The 22,640-nt window shown below is 43.2% G+C and overlaps 1 protein-coding gene across 1 annotated transcript; it reads left to right on the top strand.

Moving 5' to 3' along the window:
- Positions 1–1,169: 1,169 nt before the first annotated feature.
- On the top strand, positions 1,170–2,105 carry LOC310996266 (olfactory receptor 4B13-like; the record flags this gene model as incomplete). The annotated part of the gene is made up of 1 exon (XM_083985644.1): positions 1,170–2,105. The coding sequence occupies one exon, from the start codon at positions 1,170–1,172 to the stop codon at positions 2,103–2,105; it is 936 nt and encodes a 311-aa protein (XP_083841770.1).
- Between the last annotated feature and the right edge of the window lie 20,535 nt (positions 2,106–22,640).

Genomic DNA, 22,640 nt, shown 5'->3' with positions numbered 1-22,640 from the left:
TTCACGCCGTAGATGAGCCAACATATGAGACGTCTTACCGCAGAATAGTAATTTGTTGAATAGTATTTGATTGCTCTTTGTTTGAGCTCCTGCTCTCAATGAATGTCCTTCATACAATTTAGATCTACATAATGTACTTGTTGAATCCTGTGAACTTTCAACCTGCGAGTGTGAAGAGTTCTGAAGAAGTGCTGGAGAAAAACCTTCTCAGTTCCATCTTTTGCAGGTCCGCTGTGAGGGGCCACTTGTGTCATGAATTATGGACAAAAGTATATCAACTTTGAGAGGGGCTCTGCACAGAAAAGGGCTGTGCAGAGGATTTGAGCTACAATTATGTAGTGATAAGGTGATCAGAACGAGAGAGTGGGGTACCCGCAAAATCAGAATCCATGTTTTAGCGGGATTGTTAGGGAAAAGATTAATAGTGTTATGGTGGAGGGCAGTAATGAAACTAATGACTGTGTCAAAGGTATATAAGGCATGGTTAAGGAGGATGGAGTCAGTTGTGTCCTGTAGCATGCTTGGGTCATGTTTGTGTCTCACAAGTGGTCACTTGAGATCCATTTTAAAGCAGATGTAAGCAGATGCACTTAAGACTAACCACTTGTCATTGGATCACCTTAACACCTTAGCAGGACCAATGTGTCAGACCTGTGATAGACTTGCCCAGAATGTACCCAGTTCATGCATTGATAGGTCGCTGCCTCTGAACAGGATAAGTTGCTATAGTTGATGGACAGATCAATGAATTGATAATGTGTGAAATAACTGCATGCTGATGAAAACCATTCTGTTCATTCTTCATGAACTGCTCTTTAAAAAAAGTGTAAAAGGAAGTTGGGATGCATTCATGGGATGAGTAAAGCAGGAAAACAGGTGATTGCTCAAATTCACTCAATGATGCAAATGTTTTCTATGTAATTCCAAACCTGAGCATTACACTTTTTTTAAAAAAAAAGAAGAAGAAATGGTACATTTGTGGATATTTCTTAAAACTGTTTATATGATGGTAAATGAGACCAGTATGAATACATTGCACTATGTCCATGTGTGCTTGATGTTAAAGTTACACACTATGCTAGCCCAACCCAAGTTTAAACCAGTTACATTTTTGCAAATCTGTAACAAAGGTTAACCTTTTTATTTGTTGGTGTGCATAGTACAGGATCATGTTAAACTCCACACAGGTTTCATATTTCACTCTTGCTGCCTACTTTGACACAGGGGTTTTCAAATACTTATATTTTACTATTATTATGTCTTTGTATCTTTTTATAATTTGTGCCAATGTTGTACTGATTGTGGTTATCTGTATGAACAAGAGTTTACATGAGCCCATGTACCTGTTTCTGTGCAGCCTGTTTGTAAATGAACTGTATGGTAGTACAGCGCTGTTTCCATTCCTGCTGGTTCAGATCCTCTCTGACATTCACACTGTGTCTGCTTCATTTTGTTTCTTGCAGATTTACTGTGTTCATTCTTATGGAGCTGTTGAATATTTGAACTTAGCCATCATGTCTTATGACAGATACCTTGCTATCTGTTATCCTCTACAATATAACACACGTATGACATTCAACAAGATCGCCATACTTATTGCTTTAACATGGTTATACCCTTGTTTTGCAATGGTTGTTTTGTTATCTTTGACTACACCATTACAGATGTGTGGGAACATCATTCACAAAGTATACTGTGATACCCACTCTGTTATCAAGCTGGGTTGCCCCAGCACCAATGCAATTAACATGTATGGACTTATTGCAACTTTTAGCACAATCCTTGGAGCTTTACTTTTAATTCTTTACACTTACATAAAGATTCTCCATGTTTGTTTCTCTGGCTCCAAACAGACCAGACATAAAGCTGTCAGTACCTGCACACCTCACCTTGCTTCTCTATTAAACTTTTCTTTTGGGGCTAGCTTTGAAGTACTACAGAGCAGGTTTAATATGAATAGTGTCCCTAATATGTTGCGGATATTTTTATCATTATATTTTCTTACATGCCCACCATTGTTCAATCCTGTATTGTATGGCTTGAAAATGTCCAAAATCCGTGTCATATGTAAAAGTATCATATCAAATGTTGAATATCAAAATTAAGTTGTCCAACAGGTTTTCTTATTTAAATTAGAACACTGTTATATTTTACTGTATACCTGTCCATTGTTATATAACCAATACAGTGCATTAACTCAAATTTGATTTGATTTTCTCTGTGAAACATAGATGAAACACCTGCAACAGTTTTAGAAACAGAAGTGTCTACCATGTCATCTCAAATCTAGAAATGAACCTACTGATAGCATATGGGTCATTTCATAATTGCGGGTACATTCCGCGTCTCCCAGAAACACCTTTTGTTATTTCCCACTAAAAATGTTTTTACTGGATATGTTTTAAACAATATTTCTAATTATATTGAATATTCACCAATAATAATGTTAGGTGTGTATTTTAGGCACAATTTATATGTAAAATATTAATTAAATGATTCCCACCCCACTATTGACTGTCTTCAGGTCATGATTCACACGTTCAACTTGAATTAACATGAAATAATTCAGTATAATTAGCAGTTTTTGTGCTAGATAGTTATACAATCAGTTGCACAGAGTGGCCTGCACCCAGTCCCTGAGTAGTGGGTCGCGCGTTTCACAAACAAGCCACAATGTCACACAATAATGTCATCCCGGTTGAGCATGACAGCTGCAGGGGGGGTTCGGAACAGCGGTGTCTTGGAGTGGGGGGGGGGTTGGAATGGAGGGCTGTCCCCATCCTCTCTGCAGTCAGAAAACAGATACACAGGGCCGGATTTACTAAGATCCCAGATAGCGGGCGCTATATTGTTTGCGCCCGCTATAATATTGCGTGTTTGGTTAGTGCACGCAAAACAGGTGATCTACTAAGAGTAACCCGCTAAATGAAAACACGTGCAAACCGCAATATGTAAATTAGGGTTTTGCGCGTCGTAATCGTTTCCGCCATGGAGAGAGTGGACAGAGAGCTGGACGGACGAAGGGACAGAATGACATTTGATCCGATGCATACAGTGACAGCACGTACGTGTGTTCATCTCTCTCGCGCTCTGTTTAGATAAATAAACACAAATCGCTACAGGGCCCAACTCAACATATACTGACGAACAGGCAGCAGCTGCAGCGACAATCACACACCTATAATATGTGTGTGCCGCCCATGATCGAGTGGATTAATAGAGAGCTCAGGTGGGACACATGGATCTAAACACTCTGACCACTGACCAGAGGGATCAAAGACGGGTGAAGGCAGCGGTGACGTGTCTCAGTCCGGGACCGGGACTGAGAGACGGAGCTGAGCAGCCAGGTACTGGAGAGGAGGGGAGAGGAGAGGAGCGCACTGCAGGACAGACGTGCCCCGTGCGTAACGGCGCGTAAAATACTTTTAACACGGCTGAAAAACTGTTACAAAATTACCCAGACGTGAGGAAATGCAGAGATGTAAGATCATGGGGCTCTGACAGGTATCAAATCAATAAACGCATAAGTTTTGGCGAAGTTGTATCAGTTAGTACATGGTTTTCAGACGTGGTAAATAAAGACGCAAAAACAGCCACCGCAATCTCTTCCTGCAGGGTTCCTACGCAAGTATGGAAAGTATGGAAAAGTATGGAATTTGATTTTATACATTTCCGGGTCTGGAAAAGTATGGAAAATGGAAACTATTGTATGGAAATATATTTATCTTAATTGTAAATGACCTTTAATATGAGCATAGTATTTTTATAAATGTGTTTTTATGTTTACTTAGTAACATTCTTTAAAGCCAGGCTTTTATTTTTTATATATTAAGCAGACGGATATTCAGGGCTTTTATTTTGAAAGCGTCTCGCTGAGACCTCGTACACATCCGGTGCTTCGGAGTTTACCGGCAGAAGGAAAAGTATGTCTGCAAGGCTAAAGGAGTATCTTCAATGCTAAAAGCAAGCAAAGTGTGTCTAACCCACATGAAACGCCCTAGCACCTGGCTAATAAGGGGCACAAGGTTTGTTTTGTTACCATTTCATGCTATATTTATGTCCGGCTCGAGTTTGGTTGCCGTGGATATTTTCATGCATAAAACGTATTGTGGTTAGCGGTAGCTACTATTAGCATCGGCCAAGCTGCCGTGTCGGTCTGTATTGAAGTGAGATGAAGCTGTAAGCTAACTCGTAGGTTGTTTTGGTAATGCAACAGGATGTATTTTGTCTGTTTTATATAAGGTCTGCTAAGGTTAAAAACTGTTTATTGGGTTAAAAACGAACGGTTAAAAATACTAATTTCATGTCAAATATTGTTTTATATTGCACTCTATGTGAGGTTGTCTTTCAGTTAAAATGTGAATTTTCCCTCATGACTGTAACATCAATCGTAGCAGTTAAAATATATATTTAAATTCATGGAGTAAAACCTGTGAGTCTACAATAAGTTTATTAGATAAAAAGAGAGTCAACTTACATGATTGTTTGTGATAAAGGCAGTTAAAGGTAATTTCAAGTAAGAGTAAAGGTAACTGTATTTTGTTTTCTTCTTTTCATAGCTCTTACGGTGTGTTTGCATTGAATACGGTCCAAGGAATAAAACATTGTGAACCATCAGTTTGAGAGTCCGACCATCATTTAGCCGGGGATGCTACAGTAAGAGCTTAGTAAGAGCTTCACCTCATCCGTCACATCACGCCGCTGACCAAGGACAACTGTAGAGGGACCTGATGTGATGGTCAAAGATTGTGGTACCTGCTCACAACATGGAAGCATCAGTAAAGACGCCTCCAGACGACAGAGACTCCGAACAGATGAAGGATAAGGATACTGAAGAGGAGGATCTCCGTCGCTCTGGTCGCCTACGGAATCCCACGGAAAAGATGCTTGCATTTCATAAGGAGGAGGCCCACAAAAAGGAGAAAAGGTTGACTCACATTTATGAACAATGGAAGATCCAGGCACGTAAGGCTAGAAAACAGTTAAAGTTAAACATTCCTGAAAGTGACATTGCAACTCTTATAGACACACTAGAAGAAGGAAAAAACTGTGTTATAAACCTGTACATAGACATCAGAGCTCACCTCACTCCATCTAATGAGACAAGACGTCGTATTGATGCCTGTGAGGCAGTTACAAGGGACATTGTTAAAATTGCTCTTGAAAGGATATCAGGCATAGATGAAGAATTTGATAGTGAAGCAGTAAAGCAGCGTCTTCATGAGCTTCTTAACAGAGACTATGCTCACTCCATCTACGGATCCACAGCTTCACCTCCAAGTCAACACTCAAGTAAAGGTTCAAGTCAACACTCTGTTATAGCAGCAAAAAGAGCAGACGCTGCAGCAGAATTAGCAGCAAAGGAAGCAGAGTATGAAGTGTTATTGAAGGAGGAGAAACAAAAAGAAAAGATTCAACTCTTAGAGGAGAAACAAAAAGAAAAGATTCAACTCCTAGAGGGACAACAAAGGAAAGAACTTGAAGCTCAAAAACGTGAGTTGGAAAGATTAAAGGCAGAGAAGGACATTAAAGCTGCACGAGCTAGGTTCACAACTTATGATCAGGAAGTAATGCAGGAAGCAAGTGTTCATTCTGTAGATCAGATGAGAACGAGAGAACATCAGTTTGTGTATCCTCCTCCTTCAGCTCTCATACAGCAGCCCACTGATATCACAATGACAGCATCACCTGCAAGGACAGATGTAAGTTATCTGGCTCAGGCAGTCCAAGATAGCATAGCTCTGAACAGGCTCCCAATGCCAGAACCGTCTGTATTTACTGGTGACCCTATCCAGTTCATTGAGTGGAAGGCTTCCTTCACATCCCTCATAGACAAAAAGAACATTGCTTCAGCTGACAAATTACATTATTTGAAAAAATATGTAGGAGGTCCAGCTCGAAAGACACTTGATGGCATATTTTATAGAAATGATGATGACGCCTACAAAGATGGATGGAACCGTCTCAACCACAGGTATGGTCAGCCGTTTGTTATACAAAAAGCATTCAGGGAAAAACTAACAAACTGGCCAAAGGTCCATCCAAGAGATGCTGAGGGACTTAGAGCATTCGCTGATTTCTTACACTCATGTCTGGAAGCCATGCCTTATGTTAAAGGTCTGGACATTTTGAACGATTGTGAAGAAAACCAGAAATTGATCCAAAAGCTACCTGATTGGGCAGCATCACAGTGGAACCGCAAAGTCACTCAAGTCATGAGAGTTGACCAGGAGTTTCCCAGCTTCCAGGAGTTTGTCTTCTTCATTGTAACGGAGGCAGAAATTGCATGTAATCCTATTACTTCATTCCACGCTCTCCACTCATCAGAGGCTAACTCATCACGTCATCTGAAAGAAAAGAAATGTAAATCCAGTGTTTATCACACACAGACAGTTACAGAGAATGAAACACAAGGACAGTTAAGAACAGGTTTAAAGCCACCATGTGTGTTTTGTCAAGACAGTAAACATCAACTTCATCGCTGTCCTGAGTTTAAAGGGAAAGCTCTGGAGGAACGGCGGAAATATGTGAAAGAAAAGAAGCTTTGCTATGGCTGCTTGAGGACGGGCCATAACGCCAAGGACTGCCGCAATAGACATTCATGCGACAAATGTAAAGCAAGACATCCTACGCTTCTCCATGATGACACCTACACCAAGGCCAAGCCCACGTCAGTCTCAAATCAAAGTACCACAGAGGAAACGGCAACCACATTGGCTCTCAGTGTGACAACTAAGGAGCCAGCTACCAACACTTCAATGATAGTGCCAGTGTGGGTTTCTTCTGTCAGCAATCCAGGTATGGAAAGACTTGTTTATGCGCTGCTTGATACCCAAAGTGATACAGTCTTCATTGACCAAGAAGTCAGCAATAGTTTACAGACTGAAACTCATCCTGTAAGACTGAAACTAACGACCATGACAGGAAAGGATGCATTAATGCATAGTCAAAGAGTGTCAGGTTTGAGAGTGAGAGGTTACTGCTCTGCTATCCACATTGATCTCCCCCCTGCTTACACCAAGGACTGTATACCAGTGAATCGAACACACATTCCTACCTGTGACACGGCACGGAACTGGAATCATCTCATCAAAATAGCAGATGAAATCCCACCACAGCTGGAATGTGAAGTCGGTCTGCTGATCGGCTACAATTGCTCAAAGGCACTGGCACCACGGCAGGTAATCCTTGGAGGAGATAGCGAACCATATGCAGTTCAGACGGATTTGGGGTGGAGTATCGTAGGCTGTTCACCTCACCACAACTCACCAAGCATCACCAACATGTGTCACAGAGTTTCAGTCAGAGAGCTTCCTCCAGTGACCCCAGCTGAGGCACTCAGGGTTCTCGAGTCTGACTTTAAAGATGCTAATAAGGACGGAAAGACTGTGTCTCAGGATGACATCCGCTTCCTGGATGTGTTAAAGGAAGGGATCAAGAGGAACATTCAGGGACATTACGAGATGCCACTCCCCTTTAAAGAGATACCTCTAGCTACAGATGTTAGCGCAGAAATACAGATTGGAGATCCTGAAGTCAAGAGGATTCAGACTCTAAACACACAGACACGGGAACAGCTGAGTCTCTCAGACCGCCTGTCAAAGTTTTCTTCGTGGTCAAAAGCAACTCAGGCTGTCGCTCGTCTCATTCGTCGTGTCAGACATGATAAGTCAACAGACCACAGCACCGTCCAAGAACGAGAAGACGCACGCTGCATCATCATAAGAGACTTACAGAGACACGCATATCCAGAAGAGTTAAAGTTGCTCAGTAAGGTAACTCAACTTCCCTCTCAGAGTAAACTGTTTCAGATGGATGCTTTTCTTGATCAGGATGGACTCCTCAAGGTGGGAGGAAGACTGAAAAATGCATCACTCCCTACCTCACTGAAGCATCCAGTGATCATACCAAAGAGTCATCCCATCACCAAGGCAATAATTGCTCACTGTCACGAGAAAGTCCAACATCAAGGAAAAGGCTTGACTATTAATGAGATCAGATCAAATGGATTCTGGATTCCCGGAATCAACAGAGCTGTGGCAACGCATCTGCATCAATGTGTTACATGTCGAAAACTCAGAAGATTCACAGAGGAGCAGCGAATGGCAGATTTGCCGTCTGAGCGTGTGGATCCATCACCACCTTTCACCTATTGTGGAATGGACTGTTTCGGTCCGTTTTTCACCAAACAAGGACGCAAGGTACAAAAGAGATACGGACTGCTTTTCACCTGCCTTTGCTGTCGAGCTATCCACATTGAAATGTTAGACGACATGTCGACAGATGCTTTCATAAATGGACTTCGTTGTTTCATTGCAATAAGAGGAGCAGTACGTGACATAAAATGTGACCAAGGAACGAACTTCGTTGGAGCTAAAAATGAACTGAATGAAGCTCTCAAGCAATTGGATGCTGATCGTCTGACTACGTTTTTGGCTGAGAAACAGTGTGACTTCAGCATGAACGCTCCGCATGCAAGCCATGCTGGAGGCGTATGGGAGAGACAGATCCGAACAGTGAGGAATGTTCTTCGTTTAACTCTTTCACCCTCATCAGGCAGGCTGGACGATGCCTCTCTACGGACATTCTTTTATGAGGCAGCAGCTATTGTGAACAGTCGTCCACTCACCGTTGACAACTTAAATGATCCAGATAGTCCAGAGCCGCTAACGCCCAATCACCTACTCACCATGAAACCCACTGCAGCCTTACCACCTCCTGGCAGATTCATCAGAGAGGATATGTATGCTCGTAAGAGGTGGCGCCGTGTTCAGTACCTTGCAGAGCAGTTCTGGGGCCGGTGGAGAAGAGAGTATGTGTACAACATTGCTACCAGACAACGCTGGCATACTCCAAAGAGAAACCTCAAAGTCGGTGACATTGTGATGGAAAAGACAGAAGATCAACCTCGCAACGAGTGGAAATTGGCTAAAGTTGTAGAGACAGTGACTGATAAAGATGGACTAGTGAGGAGAGTGAAGATTCGTGTAGGAGATCAGAAGATGGGAAAGGAGGGACAGCGTTCTGGCAAGCCATCCATCGTTGAACGTCCAGTGCAGAAGCTGATCCTGCTCCTAGAGACTGTTTAATCACTCCACAACCTATCCTTTACAGTATGAAGAGTTTATGGACATTTTTGACACAAGCACTAAAGGTTAAAGGTCACATGGTTTAGAAATCATTCATGCTTTACATCTAATAAGGGGATGAAAAACCAGTAATGATTTGGTGGGAGTGTAAATGACCTTTAATATGAGCATAGTATTTTTATAAATGTGTTTTTATGTTTACTTAGTAACATTCTTTAAAGCCAGGCTTTTATTTTTTATATATTAAGCAGACGGATATTCAGGGCTTTTATTTTGAAAGCGTCTCGCTGAGACCTCGTACACATCCGGTGCTTCGGAGTTTACCGGCAGAAGGAAAAGTATGTCTGCAAGGCTAAAGGAGTATCTTCAATGCTAAAAGCAAGCAAAGTGTGTCTAACCCACATGAAACGCCCTAGCACCTGGCTAATAAGGGGCACAAGGTTTGTTTTGTTACCATTTCATGCTATATTTATGTCCGGCTCGAGTTTGGTTGCCGTGGATATTTTCATGCATAAAACGTATTGTGGTTAGCGGTAGCTACTATTAGCATCGGCCAAGCTGCCGTGTCGGTCTGTATTGAAGTGAGATGAAGCTGTAAGCTAACTCGTAGGTTGTTTTGGTAATGCAACAGGATGTATTTTGTCTGTTTTATATAAGGTCTGCTAAGGTTAAAAACTGTTTATTGGGTTAAAAACGAACGGTTAAAAATACTAATTTCATGTCAAATATTGTTTTATATTGCACTCTATGTGAGGTTGTCTTTCAGTTAAAATGTGAATTTTCCCTCATGACTGTAACATCAATCGTAGCAGTTAAAATATATATTTAAATTCATGGAGTAAAACCTGTGAGTCTACAATAAGTTTATTAGATAAAAAGAGAGTCAGCTTACATGATTGTTTGTGATAAAGGCAGTTAAAGGTAATTTCAAGTAAGAGTAAAGGTAACTGTATTTTGTTTTCTTCTTTTCATAGCTCTTACGGTGTGTTTGCATTGAATACGGTCCAAGGAATAAAACATTGTGAACCATCAGTTTGAGAGTCCGACCATCATTTAGCCGGGGATGCTACATTAATACTTATCTGGGTTTGGTCTCATCTATAGTTATTTGGGTTAATTATTTTGTATGCGCTATTATACCCAGCTACAATCTCCTGGAAATTATTTGGTTACATAATGGCACACACTCAGAATAATGAAAACAAATGATAAATTGCATGCTTTTTTTATATTATGCACATCTATTTACTCAAATATCGAAATTATTTTAATTTTTTTACCGAGAAGTCTGGAAATTAGGGTCTGGAAAAAGTATGGAATTTGGAAATTTCAAATGTGTAGGAACCCTGTTCCTGGTTTGGTAAATCACATTGCACGCCAAGGGGGCAGTTGTGGGTCTGAGAAGTGAAGCTCACTTCCGCGTTCAAAAAACTGCAATCCCCCCGGCTTCCTCTGGGGGCTGGTGTCAGAAGGGAGCATTCCCCATAGACCCCCATGTTAAAATCGCCGATTTTACATCCTCAGTAAACATGTTAAAAGCCTGGTGTCAGGACGTTTTTTTTTCTCAATCGATAGTTTCTACCCCAGCACACACTCTGAGGGGGGTGAATTTTTTTTTTAACTCTACCGTTTTACTGTTATTAGGTTAAAACCCTGGCCAATTAGGGCGCAAAAACGTTGAGTGACAGGTCCGAGCAGCTCTGTGGACAGCTGCTTCGAGGCCAGTGGGCGGGTTCTCGGCCGGCCAATCCAACATGGCGCTGTTCAGGCCGCCATATTTGAGTCACAAAAACGACTCCCCAAAACCAATGGGTGACGTCACGGACGCTACGTCCATTCTTTTTACAGTCTATGTTGCACGCGCTAAATAAATCTATTTGCATCTACTCCCAGTATTTTGCACGTTCTGGCTGAAACGCCCATATTTACATATTCATCAAGGCAAACACGCTAAATGGATCGCACGTGCTATTCTGCCCGTTTGAGGGACGCAATCCTCGGTGCGTCCGGTTAGTAGATCAGGTTCCACATGTGTTTGCGCGTGCAATCACGTTTGCACACGTTTTAACTCTTTCGCGACCACACTAATTCTTCAGCACATCCGCTCAGGACCACATGTTTTTGGCTATTTGTTTACCTTTTATCTCACGTCGAACCGAACCATGTACGTCACCTAGAAACAAACGGTCTTCACTTGGTTGAAGAGTGACTTTACAACGTGCTCCTTGAAAAAACAGCGAGTTTTTCTGCCGTTTCATTTGTGAGTACGAAGGAGGAGAAGAGAGCTGGGTTTCTCCAAAAACGGAGCTCCCGCTCTAGTTTCAGAGAAAAACGCACTTTTGTGTCAAGTGGCAATCTGCTCATTTTACCGGTACCCTGCGGTGTGGCATGTCTCCCACATCATTTCTACGGCTAAATAAATATATTTGTAGGTAAATCTGGGGGGTGTGGCAGCGTGGAGAGCAGCGGTGCAGCGGTGTGGGTCTCTGGCCGCAGCGCAGCAGCTCCGTGACACTGCTGTGTGACTGGCCGGCGATGAGTGCTCTGGGGCGGGGGCGGCCGGTCACAGCCCCCGCTGCTCAGCGCCCGCTCCGCTGCACCGTGAAAACAGCTGTGATAACGGGCTTTCAGATCCGAGTCTCCAAACCAGAAACGTTTGTAAACAACACCGGAAAAACTCGCCAGATTTGTCGTCGGTCGCTTTTGTCAAAAGAGGGTTTGGAAAGTCGCCAGATTCAGCGAGAAAGTCGCAACACTGTAGCCAACAGCCGCACAGCGCTGCACGCTGTCCCCTGAGCAGCATTCAAGGAGACAGATTACTCAAACAAAACCAAGATCACACAGTTTATAAAAAACATTATGTTTTGGTTTTAGTTTAAAACAGTTTTACATATCAGAGGACTACCATATTCACACACAGGGTACCTCAGAGTGTCTATTATCGTAATCTGTAAAAAAAAAAAACGGTTTTGACGAGTTTACTCGTCAGTGGTCGTGAACGTTCGGCAGGCTGTGACGAGTTTACTCGTCAATGGTCGCGAAAGAGTTAATACACGCAAACCTTTAGTAAATCCGGCCCAAAGTGTGACAATTGACGATCCTGTCACTATGCCTCCAACTGATCATGTGCCCTGGCTACTTGGCCACAATGATATCCCTTTGGTAGAATGGTCAAAGTGCATGACTCTTACCCGGGAGACTGGGGTTCAAACCCCGCCTGGGCCCTCCTTCGTCCTGCCACATTCTGGTGTTGTTGGCAGGATCCATGTAGCACCAGTGGTCGGTCCATGGATTCCTGATGCAATAAATAATCATAACAACCATTATTTAGTGTTTTCTCAGCACATTAATTTATATCTATCGATTGTCCCATTGCATCTGATGAGAGATCAAAGACTGTTGGCATGCGTAATGGAACCTCGACCTGATTGAATTGACACAGATGAAACCAGGGACGGACTAGGACTATAAAAAGCAGCCGTGGATGTTCCAAGAGCAGGACTGTGTTGCTGCTGTGTTGACACTACGCACTGTGCCATTGTGATGATCTCCATTGTGATGTATTGGTCATAATAGCCTGCTGTTAGTCCACCACACCAGTAGGTGACGCTATACTCAATTTAATGGTTTTGTGCACACTTCAGGAAATAAACAAACCAGTGTGGAACTACACCTGAATGTGGTCGGTCGTTTCTCCCAGTTGTTCAGCATATTGATGCTACAGTAAACGTAGATATTCTCACAGTCAGTCTAGAGAGGATATTACACTTCCTCTTCATCAGCTGTCGGCGCCTCTTGTCGTGCCAGTTCCTCAGCCAGTGTGGCCACCTCCTTATACACCTGTTCTTTTTTCTCGTCTGACAGCCACTTCAAATGCTTGAAGCAGGGATCAACTACTGAACTTAGGACAGTGGCCTCGGTTATGTTTGCCAATGGCCATCTCTGTTCAATTTCCTCCACCAGCGTTTTTTTCAGTGCTTTGATGATATTGCTGTCTTCTTCTTGTGCGCAAAGATGCCGTTTTTTTATATTTGTCAGCATTGGCACAACTGCCGACAAGGACACCTTTTCCTCTTTGGACATAACCTCAGTGAGGGTGAAGTTTGAGAACCGAGACAATGTCCTCTGCAATGGTCCACTGGCCCGCTGTCAGGTCCAGTGTTCGGTCAGCCCTTTTGGTCACGTTTGGGTCAGACAAAACAGCTGCAATGGGCCACCTCAGCTTGCAAAGACACTCCAGCATAAAGCACGTTGAGTTCCAACGTGTTGCCACATTTTGGATCAGTTTGTTCTTTTCGTTGTCGTCCTCATCCTCCTCGTTGTCCCACTGTGACAGCTGAGCATGTTTTTCTTTTAATGCTCCTGTTGCTTTAGCACTTTTCATAATATGTCCCACAAGTCGCCTTCCAGCAGCCCTGGTGTGGCTTACAGGGTTGTGTTTAAGTGCCACATTAATGCAAAGCTGGAGCGTGTGTCCAGCACATCGCACGCATAGAATAAGAATCTGCCACTTCTCAAAGTCGATTTGCAAGATTTTCTACTGTGTGTGTCTCAGGCATTGATCTAGTCTCCAATACCACGCTCTCCATTTTCCAGCTGTCGCTGATACAATGAGCAGTTACGGTCACATATGACTCCATTTTAATACTTGTCCATGAGTCCATGGTGAAGCTGACGGCCGGACACTTTTTAATCATGCTGCATATCTGATCACGTAGTTCGGCGTGCCTTGCTGTCAGAGCAGCAGAGATCTTCTGTCGTTTGGGCAGAGTGTAGCCTGGCTCCAACGTTTTAATCAAGTTTTTAAATCCTTGTCCTTCCACTATGCTGATGGGCCGCAAGTCTAGCGCAACAACTGTTACCACAGCATCAGTTATAGCTTGTTTTCTGTTCACTGTTATGGGTTTAACCATCATAGTGTCCAGTGTTTTTGCGAGGGTCTGGCTGCAGCGGTTGAAAAATCGTGTTTCAGTTTGTGCACCTAAAAAAACATAGCCTAATGTAATTAGTTGTTGATAACAGTAACGTTATTGTTAGCCAAAGAGCTAAAAGTACGGAAGCCCTAAAGGGCCAAGTCCGTATACATTTTTTTATTATCGTTTTCTCGTGATAACGACTTATTATTTCGTTATCTCGAGATAACAAAGTCTGTTTTCTCGTGATAACGAATTAATTTATTTCGTTATCTCGAGATAACAAAGACCGCTTTCTCGTGATAATGAAATAATCATAGAATGTGTGGTTGACATGGTTGCCTAGCAACATGTTTCCCCGGTGCAATCGCTTCTGCTTACGGGGAAGTAGCAGCTGGGTAGCCGCTGTATGTTCGTAGCAGGGGATTACTACGTATTAACTGACTCGCCGCTCTGTGTGTGTGTCGCGGTGATAATTTAACCGTGAAAAGTAGGCTACAACACACACAACATAACGTTACAGCCGCAGTGTTGTGAGTGAATCATGTCGGGACCAGAGCGATTGCTGGTCTGGACAACCAGGCTTCATGAACCCGCTCCACAGACCCCGGTGCCCGGCCGCAGGTGGCTCACACACCGGGGGAAGGACATCCTGGCAGTTAAGAGGAGAAACTTTCTGCTTCTAAGTTGTTGTTAAGTTTAGGAGCAGCGCAGCGGCTCGCGGCTGCAGCTCTGTTCACTTCATACACTGAGAATGGAGTCAGTGTATGAAGTGAACAGAGCTGCAGCCGCGAGCCGCTGCGCTGCTCCTAAACTAGAAGCAGAAAGTTTCTTCTCTTAACTATGCTGCCAGTATGGCCTTCCCTGGGTGTGTGAGCCCGGCCGCCCCTGCCGCCGCTGCTGCTGCTGCTACGGCGGGGAAGGTGAAGCTCACTGATCGCCTTCCCCGCCTGGCCGCCCCCAGCGGCGGCGGCGGCGGCCGGGCTCACACACCCTCACTGCCAGGATGTCCTTCCCCGGGTGTGTGAGCCACCTACGGCCGGGCACCGGGGTCTGTGGAGCGGGTTCATGAAGCCTGGTTGTCCAGACCAGCAATCGCTCTGGTCCCGACATGATTCACTCACAACACTGCGGCTGTAACGTTATGTTGTGTGTGTTGTAGCCTACTTTTCACCGCGACACACACACAGAGCGGCGAGTCAGTTAATACGTAGTAGCCCCCTGCTACGAACATACAGCGGCTAACCAGCTGCTACTTCCCCGTAAGCAGAAGCGATTGCACTGGGGAAACATGTTGCTAGGCAACCATGTCAACCACACATTCTATGATAATTTCATTATCACGAGAAAACGGTCTTTGTTATCTCGAGATAACGAAATAAATTAATTCGTTATCACGAGAAAACAGACTTTGTTATCTCGAGATAACGAAATAATAAGTCGTTATCACGAGAAAACGATAATAAAAAAATGTATACGGACTTGGCCCTTTAGGGCTTCCGTATAAAAGCTATAAAGCTGGACTGTTATATTACCTAAATTTTTCAAGTGATTTGCCAAAGTCGTTGTAGATTTGTGATATGCCAGTTCTTTGTCACAAATCTGGCACTGTGCCTTTTGGGGATCATCATCACAAAAATCGATCACAGACTTCATGATTGATTACCATGGCAACGATTGAAGCTTCAAATCTTAATTTTTTGGGGGTCAGCTGTCAGACTCATCATCACATCTCATCATGACATCACAAGTCCATATATCTATGGTGAAGCTTATGTTGTTAACGTTGCTGTCAATCAAAGTGTGAATGCATTTGGCGATGGCATCATACTTAGCCTAAAGGCACACATCAGAAAAGTAGCGGCGGCTTGGCATTATAAACTGCGGCTCTAAGTGACTAATGACACAAGAAAAGCCCCTGTTTTCAATGAGGGTGAAGGGCTGGTCGTCCAGCGCCATCATTTCCATGATTAAATCTCCAATAGCTTTAGCCCTTGTGTAATCTCTGGCAAATTTCGTGGATTTTTCGAAAGCTTCATCAATGGGTATAAGTCCAGACGGATTCTTTACAGCTGGCTTGCTACCGTGGTCTTTAGCGGTGCTCGTGTCCTCGTACGCTTTAAAAACACTGTCGAATTGATGGTTGCCCGAGCCCGGCCCGATGGTAGTTTCAGGTGACTCTTCATGTTCGAAGTATTGAAGCTGGTGCTATTTTTTCCTCCATATGATACTTTCTTAACTCATTGAGTGCCGCGCTCCTTTCCAAAGTTTTAGTCAAGTGTACCGGCAATTTAGACCATTTTTGACGATTTTTGTAGAGCCACAGTGTATTCTATATTTTTGCCACCAACACATACTGTGGTTCATTTGAAAGGTGAAACTTTCTGCTTCAAATGCCACAAACCGTTTGTTTCTATGTGCCTCCGTTCCTGAGAAAACTCATGCTAAACATGGCTGGTTTTCATCAAAATCCCTCCTTTTTTTCTAGAAAAGGAGATACAGCGTCTTTTATGAAAGGTGCTCTGTTTGTGCCTGTTGATCTTCTGACACTTGCATTTCTGGATCAAAGGGCTCGTGTAAGATAAATATACAAAAACTGTTGTTCTATTCACAAAACCACCATCGGGGGGGGGGGTGCGTCGGTGTTATTCTAAATAACACCGACGCACCGTGCCGTGTCACAGCCTCTCGCCGCGGAATGTGATGGTCTCTCGGCCACAGCAGGTCGGGAACACCGGTCCCACCGGTGGTCGCAGTCCTTCTGTGGTACGGGTCGGTGGTGCCGGCCTGCTTTGGCCGAGAGACCATCACATTTTACCGCAGGAGGACACGGTGTTGCTCGAGATGAAGACCGGGTGGGACTGTCGGCTGAGAGCTTCCTGTTTCGGCTCCGAGCTGCTGGAGCCTCGCGGGTTAAAGCAGAGCGGCTGCGCTCCATCCACATGCATAACTCGGCTGTCATGAGTTTTTGATCGTCATCTATTTCAGTTCTGCTCGTCGTAGTGTCCCCAAATTTACACATAAAGGTGTGTTAAAGTGTCTATTTTCATAATTTAAAAAAAAAAGCAAAAAACGTAAAATTACGTTTTTGGCACTCAACGCATGGGAAAGAAAAACATAAAATTACGTGGTTGGCACTCAATGAGTTAAAACATTTATTACAAACAGCCAGCGAACTGTCTTCCTCGGAAACTTTTAAAAAGTCCCACGCTACCACCGCCATGTTGTCTGTTTACAAACTTATGCATGTATGTTTCTATGGTTTATGTGTAACATCCTGGGTAATGAGTAGAATACTGTGGATAAGATGTTGATATCAAGTCAAGTCGGCGGAGTTGACGAGTTGTTTTCCGACATGAGGAAGTATTCTAATGCATTTTTCCAGTCAGAAGGTTGTTTTTCTTTTTATACCGGAGATGCTTGAACGCAGCATTCACTGCAGGCCGTTCTGGTCTCATGATTAAAACAACAACTCACTGCAGTGCTGACAAAAATATATATATTATATTATTATTATTATTATTATTATTATTATTATTATTATTATTATTATTATTATTATTATTATTATCAGGGCTATTCATTATGATATTGGACTTATCGGAATTATGTCTTAATTTCCTGATATCGGACCGATAATTATCGTGCATCCATAGTTTGTAGGCCACATCATTTCCAGGTAGAACTGTAACAACTGCAAGTAGATAATAAACTAATGCTGAATTGACATGAGAAGTGTCCAGATGCAGATGTGTCAACAGTATAGAGGAATGTGTGCCGTAAATGCAACGGGCGGTGCTGTCTGTAACTCCTGTTCAGTCAATCATGACACAAGGTGTTCTTCATGGCACAGGCATTTATTTCTCAAGCAATCAGCCGAAGGGAATGTCGAGAACATGTCCACAAAAGGTCGACGAATGTCGTAAGAACTAAATAAAAACAAACATAAACAATTAAATTCACGTAACACGGAGCGAGTTACAAAGCACAATATAAACAATAATACATTAACATACCTCATTGGCCTTCTTAACTAAACATAGTTAAAAGAATACTTCACCCAAAATTCAAATTGCACTCATTATCTACTCACCCTCATGTCGACTAAGGGCTGGGAGAAGTTTCAGAGTCCTCCGTGGCTTCTCTGAGTTACAGGGGGTCTCGGCGTAGCAGTGCATGTCAATATAGCGGTTGCAAATGGATACCACTTTTCTTCGTGACAAAAAGACACACCAAAAAACATCCAAATACCTCCATGCTGCTCGTATTTGGATGTTTTGGACGGACCAGGAAGAGGACATGAGGGTGAGTAGATAATGAGTGAAATTTAAGGACTTTAAGGACACTTTATTCTTCTTCTTTCATCTGCGTCTTTCATACCGAACTTATACTGACTGCTGCTCACCTCAAGCATGGTGAAGGTAAAGTGCGTCAATATAAAACGTGACACCACTGACACCGACGAACATTGGTTCCGCTATGTAAACAATAAACAGTTCCTTTTAAACATAATTACATCCATATGAAATAACAAAAATATATTCCCTTATTTAAACTTAAATTATTCGTGTTTTTAACTACAAATTATTCATTATTAATTTAAATGAACTTAAAGGGACATTGTGTAACTTCTTCTGTTATCGATTCATGAAAATCGATTATTTCGTTCAAAAGTACGTTTTTCATTCATCAATAATTACCCCCATCAACAAACTGAAGTGTTCCGGTAAGCTCTGAATTTGCCGTTCATATCATTCATTTATACATCGAGCGGGCAAGCTCGGTGGTAGCTGCCATGTCGTGTCGCCATGTTTTTACCTTCAGTTGCAGCTGACGGTAGGAAACCACGGAAACTCCCCGAAGACACCAGAGCTGTAGGCTCAGGTCGAGGTGGCGTCTGTGAAAAGACTGTGAGGACTGCACGTGAATGCTGCATTCAGGTGCAGTCGGAAAAACGGCCGTCGGTAACAAACCAGATGTCATTTTAGTCACAGAAGTCCAGAGAAATCCGGTAAAACGTGGGTCAGGTAAACAATACGACATCGCCATGACAACGTATTGTCACGTGTATTTTTTTGCCTCGTGCTAACGGGCCATTTGTTTAAATAGACGTTTGTTTATGCCGTTACCTGCAGCGGCTGTTGTCCGTCTGCCTTAAGCCCGATTTCACGTGAATGCAGCATGAAAAATACGACTGAGTTGCTTGCGATCTACAACCGCACCACTAGATGGGAGTAATTCTTACACAATATACCTTTAAATAGTATAACTGACTTTGATGGCAGCTACACTGTCATATCACTCAATCTACCCCCTCATCCCCACCCAAGCACTACTCGGTGCTAATTTATTTTTTCCACAGAACTGTTTGCAACTCGAAACAATGTAATTGCATATGATGTGGCACTTGTGTGGATCGGCTGACGGTTCTAGTGTTAATGTAGCAAAAATTAGCACCATGGAGAGTGGAAGGTTAGCCTCGGTTTACCGGTGTGTTAGAAGTGGACTGGCACAGTGAGATCGGCAACATAACAACGAGACTGTGGTCTTAAGTAAGCAATTAGGAGCTGCTTTTCAGCCTTAGGATGCTCTCTGAATAATCCTCCACCAATGTCAATAAACATCTAATTCATTAATTATAACATTTTCTTAAGTATTTATTTATTTGGTACCATTTGTACCACAGCACAAAACACACAGATATAAAAGAAGTACAATCAATCAATCAATCAATCAAAATTTATTTGTATAGCACTTTACAGTAGCCAGACGGTACCCAAAGTGCTTTACATCAAGGCAATAAAATAATCCATAAAAATAATACATAAAGAACAATACATAGAAATCGAGGAAAGTGCCACAGTGCTGCAAGAAGACACAAGAAAGTGCTAGTGCTGCAGGGTGTTAAAAGCCCTCTCAAAGTGCATACAGTAGAATAAAAACAGACAAAAATAAGTACACTTAAGAGCAGGACATCCCTAGTCAGAGTTAAAAGCTAATCTAAAAAAGTGCGTCTTTAGCTTCGATTTAAAAAGGCTGAGGTCAGTAATGGTGCGAATGTCGGGTGGCAGTCTGTTCCACAGCCTGGGAGCTGCAACAGCAAACGAACGGTCGCCCCACTGTTTGTATCTAGAGCTTGGGACCTCTAACAGAAGCTGGCCGGAAGAACGGAGGGCCCTGCCATGATCGCGGATAGTTAAAATCTCTGACAGGTAGGAGGGAGCCAGGCCGTTGATGGCATAAAAAACAAACAATAAAAGTTTAAAATCAATTCTAAAACAAACAGGAAGCCAGTGGAGAGACGACAGCACAGGGGTAATATGTTCCCGCCTGGATGTGCCTGTTAAAAATCGTGCAGCAGCGTTCTGGACGAGTTGAAGACGCGAGATTAAAGACTGGCTGAGGCCAACATACAATGCATTACAATAGTCGAGTCTTGAACTGATAAAAGCATGGATTGCTATCTCGAGGTCTTGCCGACTTAAAAAAGGCTTCACTTTGGCCAAGAGACGCAGCTGAAAAAAGCTGGTGCTAACAACAGACCTAATCTGCTTATCAAATCTGAGTCCACTGTCAAATATTACCCCAAGATTCTTTACATGTGGTTTAAAAAAGGGCGCCAAGGTCCCAGAGTTTGCAGGTAAAACATTTGACATAGATGGAGTGGCAAACAAAATACATTCAGTTTTGCTGTCATTCAGGTGCAAAAAGTTCAGAGCCAGCCACTGCTTTACATCAGCAATACAGTCCAGTAATTTAGCAAGTGCAATGTTTTCATTGGGTCTCATGGGCAGATATAACTGTAAATCATCAGCGTAAGAGTGAAAAGACAGATTATGTTTTCTTATTATTGATCCCAGAGGCAGCATATACAGTGAGAACAGAACAGGGCCAAGAATAGAGCCCTGTGGCACCCCACAAGAGAGGGAAGCCTGTGAGGAGCAGAGGTCACCAATCATCACAGAGAAACTCCTATTTGCCAGGTACGACCTAAACCATTGGAGAGCGGTGCCACGGATGCCTACATACTGCTCTAGGCGAGATACAAGGATTGCATGATCGACTGTATCAAAAGCCGCTGTGAGGTCCAGCAGTACCAGTACAGTGGGGTTACCAGCATCCACGGACATGGCAATATCATTATGCACCTTTAATAGTGCTGACTCGGTGCTGTGTCGAGATCTGAAACCAGACTGAAATTTATCAAGAACAGAATTAATCTCTAAAAGTGATTGTAATTGAATAAAAACGACTTTTTCCAATACCTTAGACAGAAAAGGCAAGTGGGAGACAGGCCTAAAATTGGACAGGACAGAGGGGTCAAGGTGAGGTTTTTTGAGGAGGGGCCTAACCACAGCGTGTTTGAAGGCAGCTGGGACAGACCCTGAGCTAAGACAGGTGTTTATAAAAACCAGCAAACTTGATCCAACAGAACTAAAAACCTCCTTCAGGAATTTGGCTGGAATGAAGTCTAAAGGACAGTTAGTGGGTTTTAAGCCACTAACCACTTTAGTAAGAGATGACAGAGGAATGGTCTCAAATTGCTCAAAAACAGTAGATAGTGGAGGAGGAGTGCACACATCATCAGGGGACATAAGCATATTACTGATATTCTGCCTGACTGATGCCACCTTGTCTATAAAAAAAGAGACAAACTCTTCACAGGTTGTGGTGGAGGCATCGGGAAAGACAGTAGAGCATGGGTTTATAACAGAGTCAATAGTCTTAAATAGCACTCTCGGATGGTTAGAGCTGTTGGCTATGACAGAGGACAAATATTTGGACTTGGCCTCCTTCACAGCTCTCTGATAAACCCTTAAACTGTCCCTTAACCAGCCAAGTGATACACGCAGTTTGTCCTTTTTCCACCGCCGCTCAGCCTGTCTGCATTGCTGTCTAAGCAGACGGGTGTGGTCATTCAGCCAGGGATCGGCCTTGGCTTTGGTGTTTTTTTGCCGAAAAGGGGCAACAGAATCCAGAATTGCAGAACATGTGGAGTGGAAAGTGGAGAGTAAGGTGTCTGGGCAGAGGGGAGGAACCAGTCCACCGTCAGCATGCAGCTGAGATTCCGCAAAGGCGACAGCAAACTCTCTGGCTGTTGATGGAGTAAAAACACGGCGTCTGTGGGCTGCGGAAACGGGCTTATTAGCAGGTGGGGGGGCAGCAAAATCAAAAACAATGGGGAGGTGATCCGAGATAGCAGTGTCCACTATTTCTCTAAGGGAAACTGAAAGTCCATGAGAGATGACAAGGTCAAGAGTGTGCCCATGCTCATGTGTTGGTGCATTAACGGATTGAGTAAGGCCAAACGAATCCAAAAGGCCCTTAAACTCGTTTGCCAGTTGATTTCCTGCACAGCAAACATGAATATTAAAGTCCCCACAAATCAATAATTTATCAAACTTTGAAATAAAATCAGACAGGAACTCAGAGAACTCTTTAAGAAAGTTCTTATTAAAATTTGGTGGGCGATAAACTGTGGCACACAGTACAGGACAGGATAGGTCGATGACAAACAACTGCAGCTCAAAGCTGGAATAATTATTAGCAGTTATTATTTTGCATCGGAAGCTCTCTTTAAATATAGCAGCCAGACCGCCGCCGCGACCGGCGGCTCGGGGGGTGCTGAAGAAGGAAC

The sequence above is a fragment of the Trachurus trachurus genome (assembly GCF_905171665.1).
Source record: "Trachurus trachurus genome assembly, chromosome: 13".
Taxonomy (NCBI): domain Eukaryota; kingdom Metazoa; phylum Chordata; class Actinopteri; order Carangiformes; family Carangidae; genus Trachurus; species Trachurus trachurus.
Note: the sequence above shows the minus strand (reverse complement) of the source record. Positions and strands in the feature narration are given on the sequence as shown.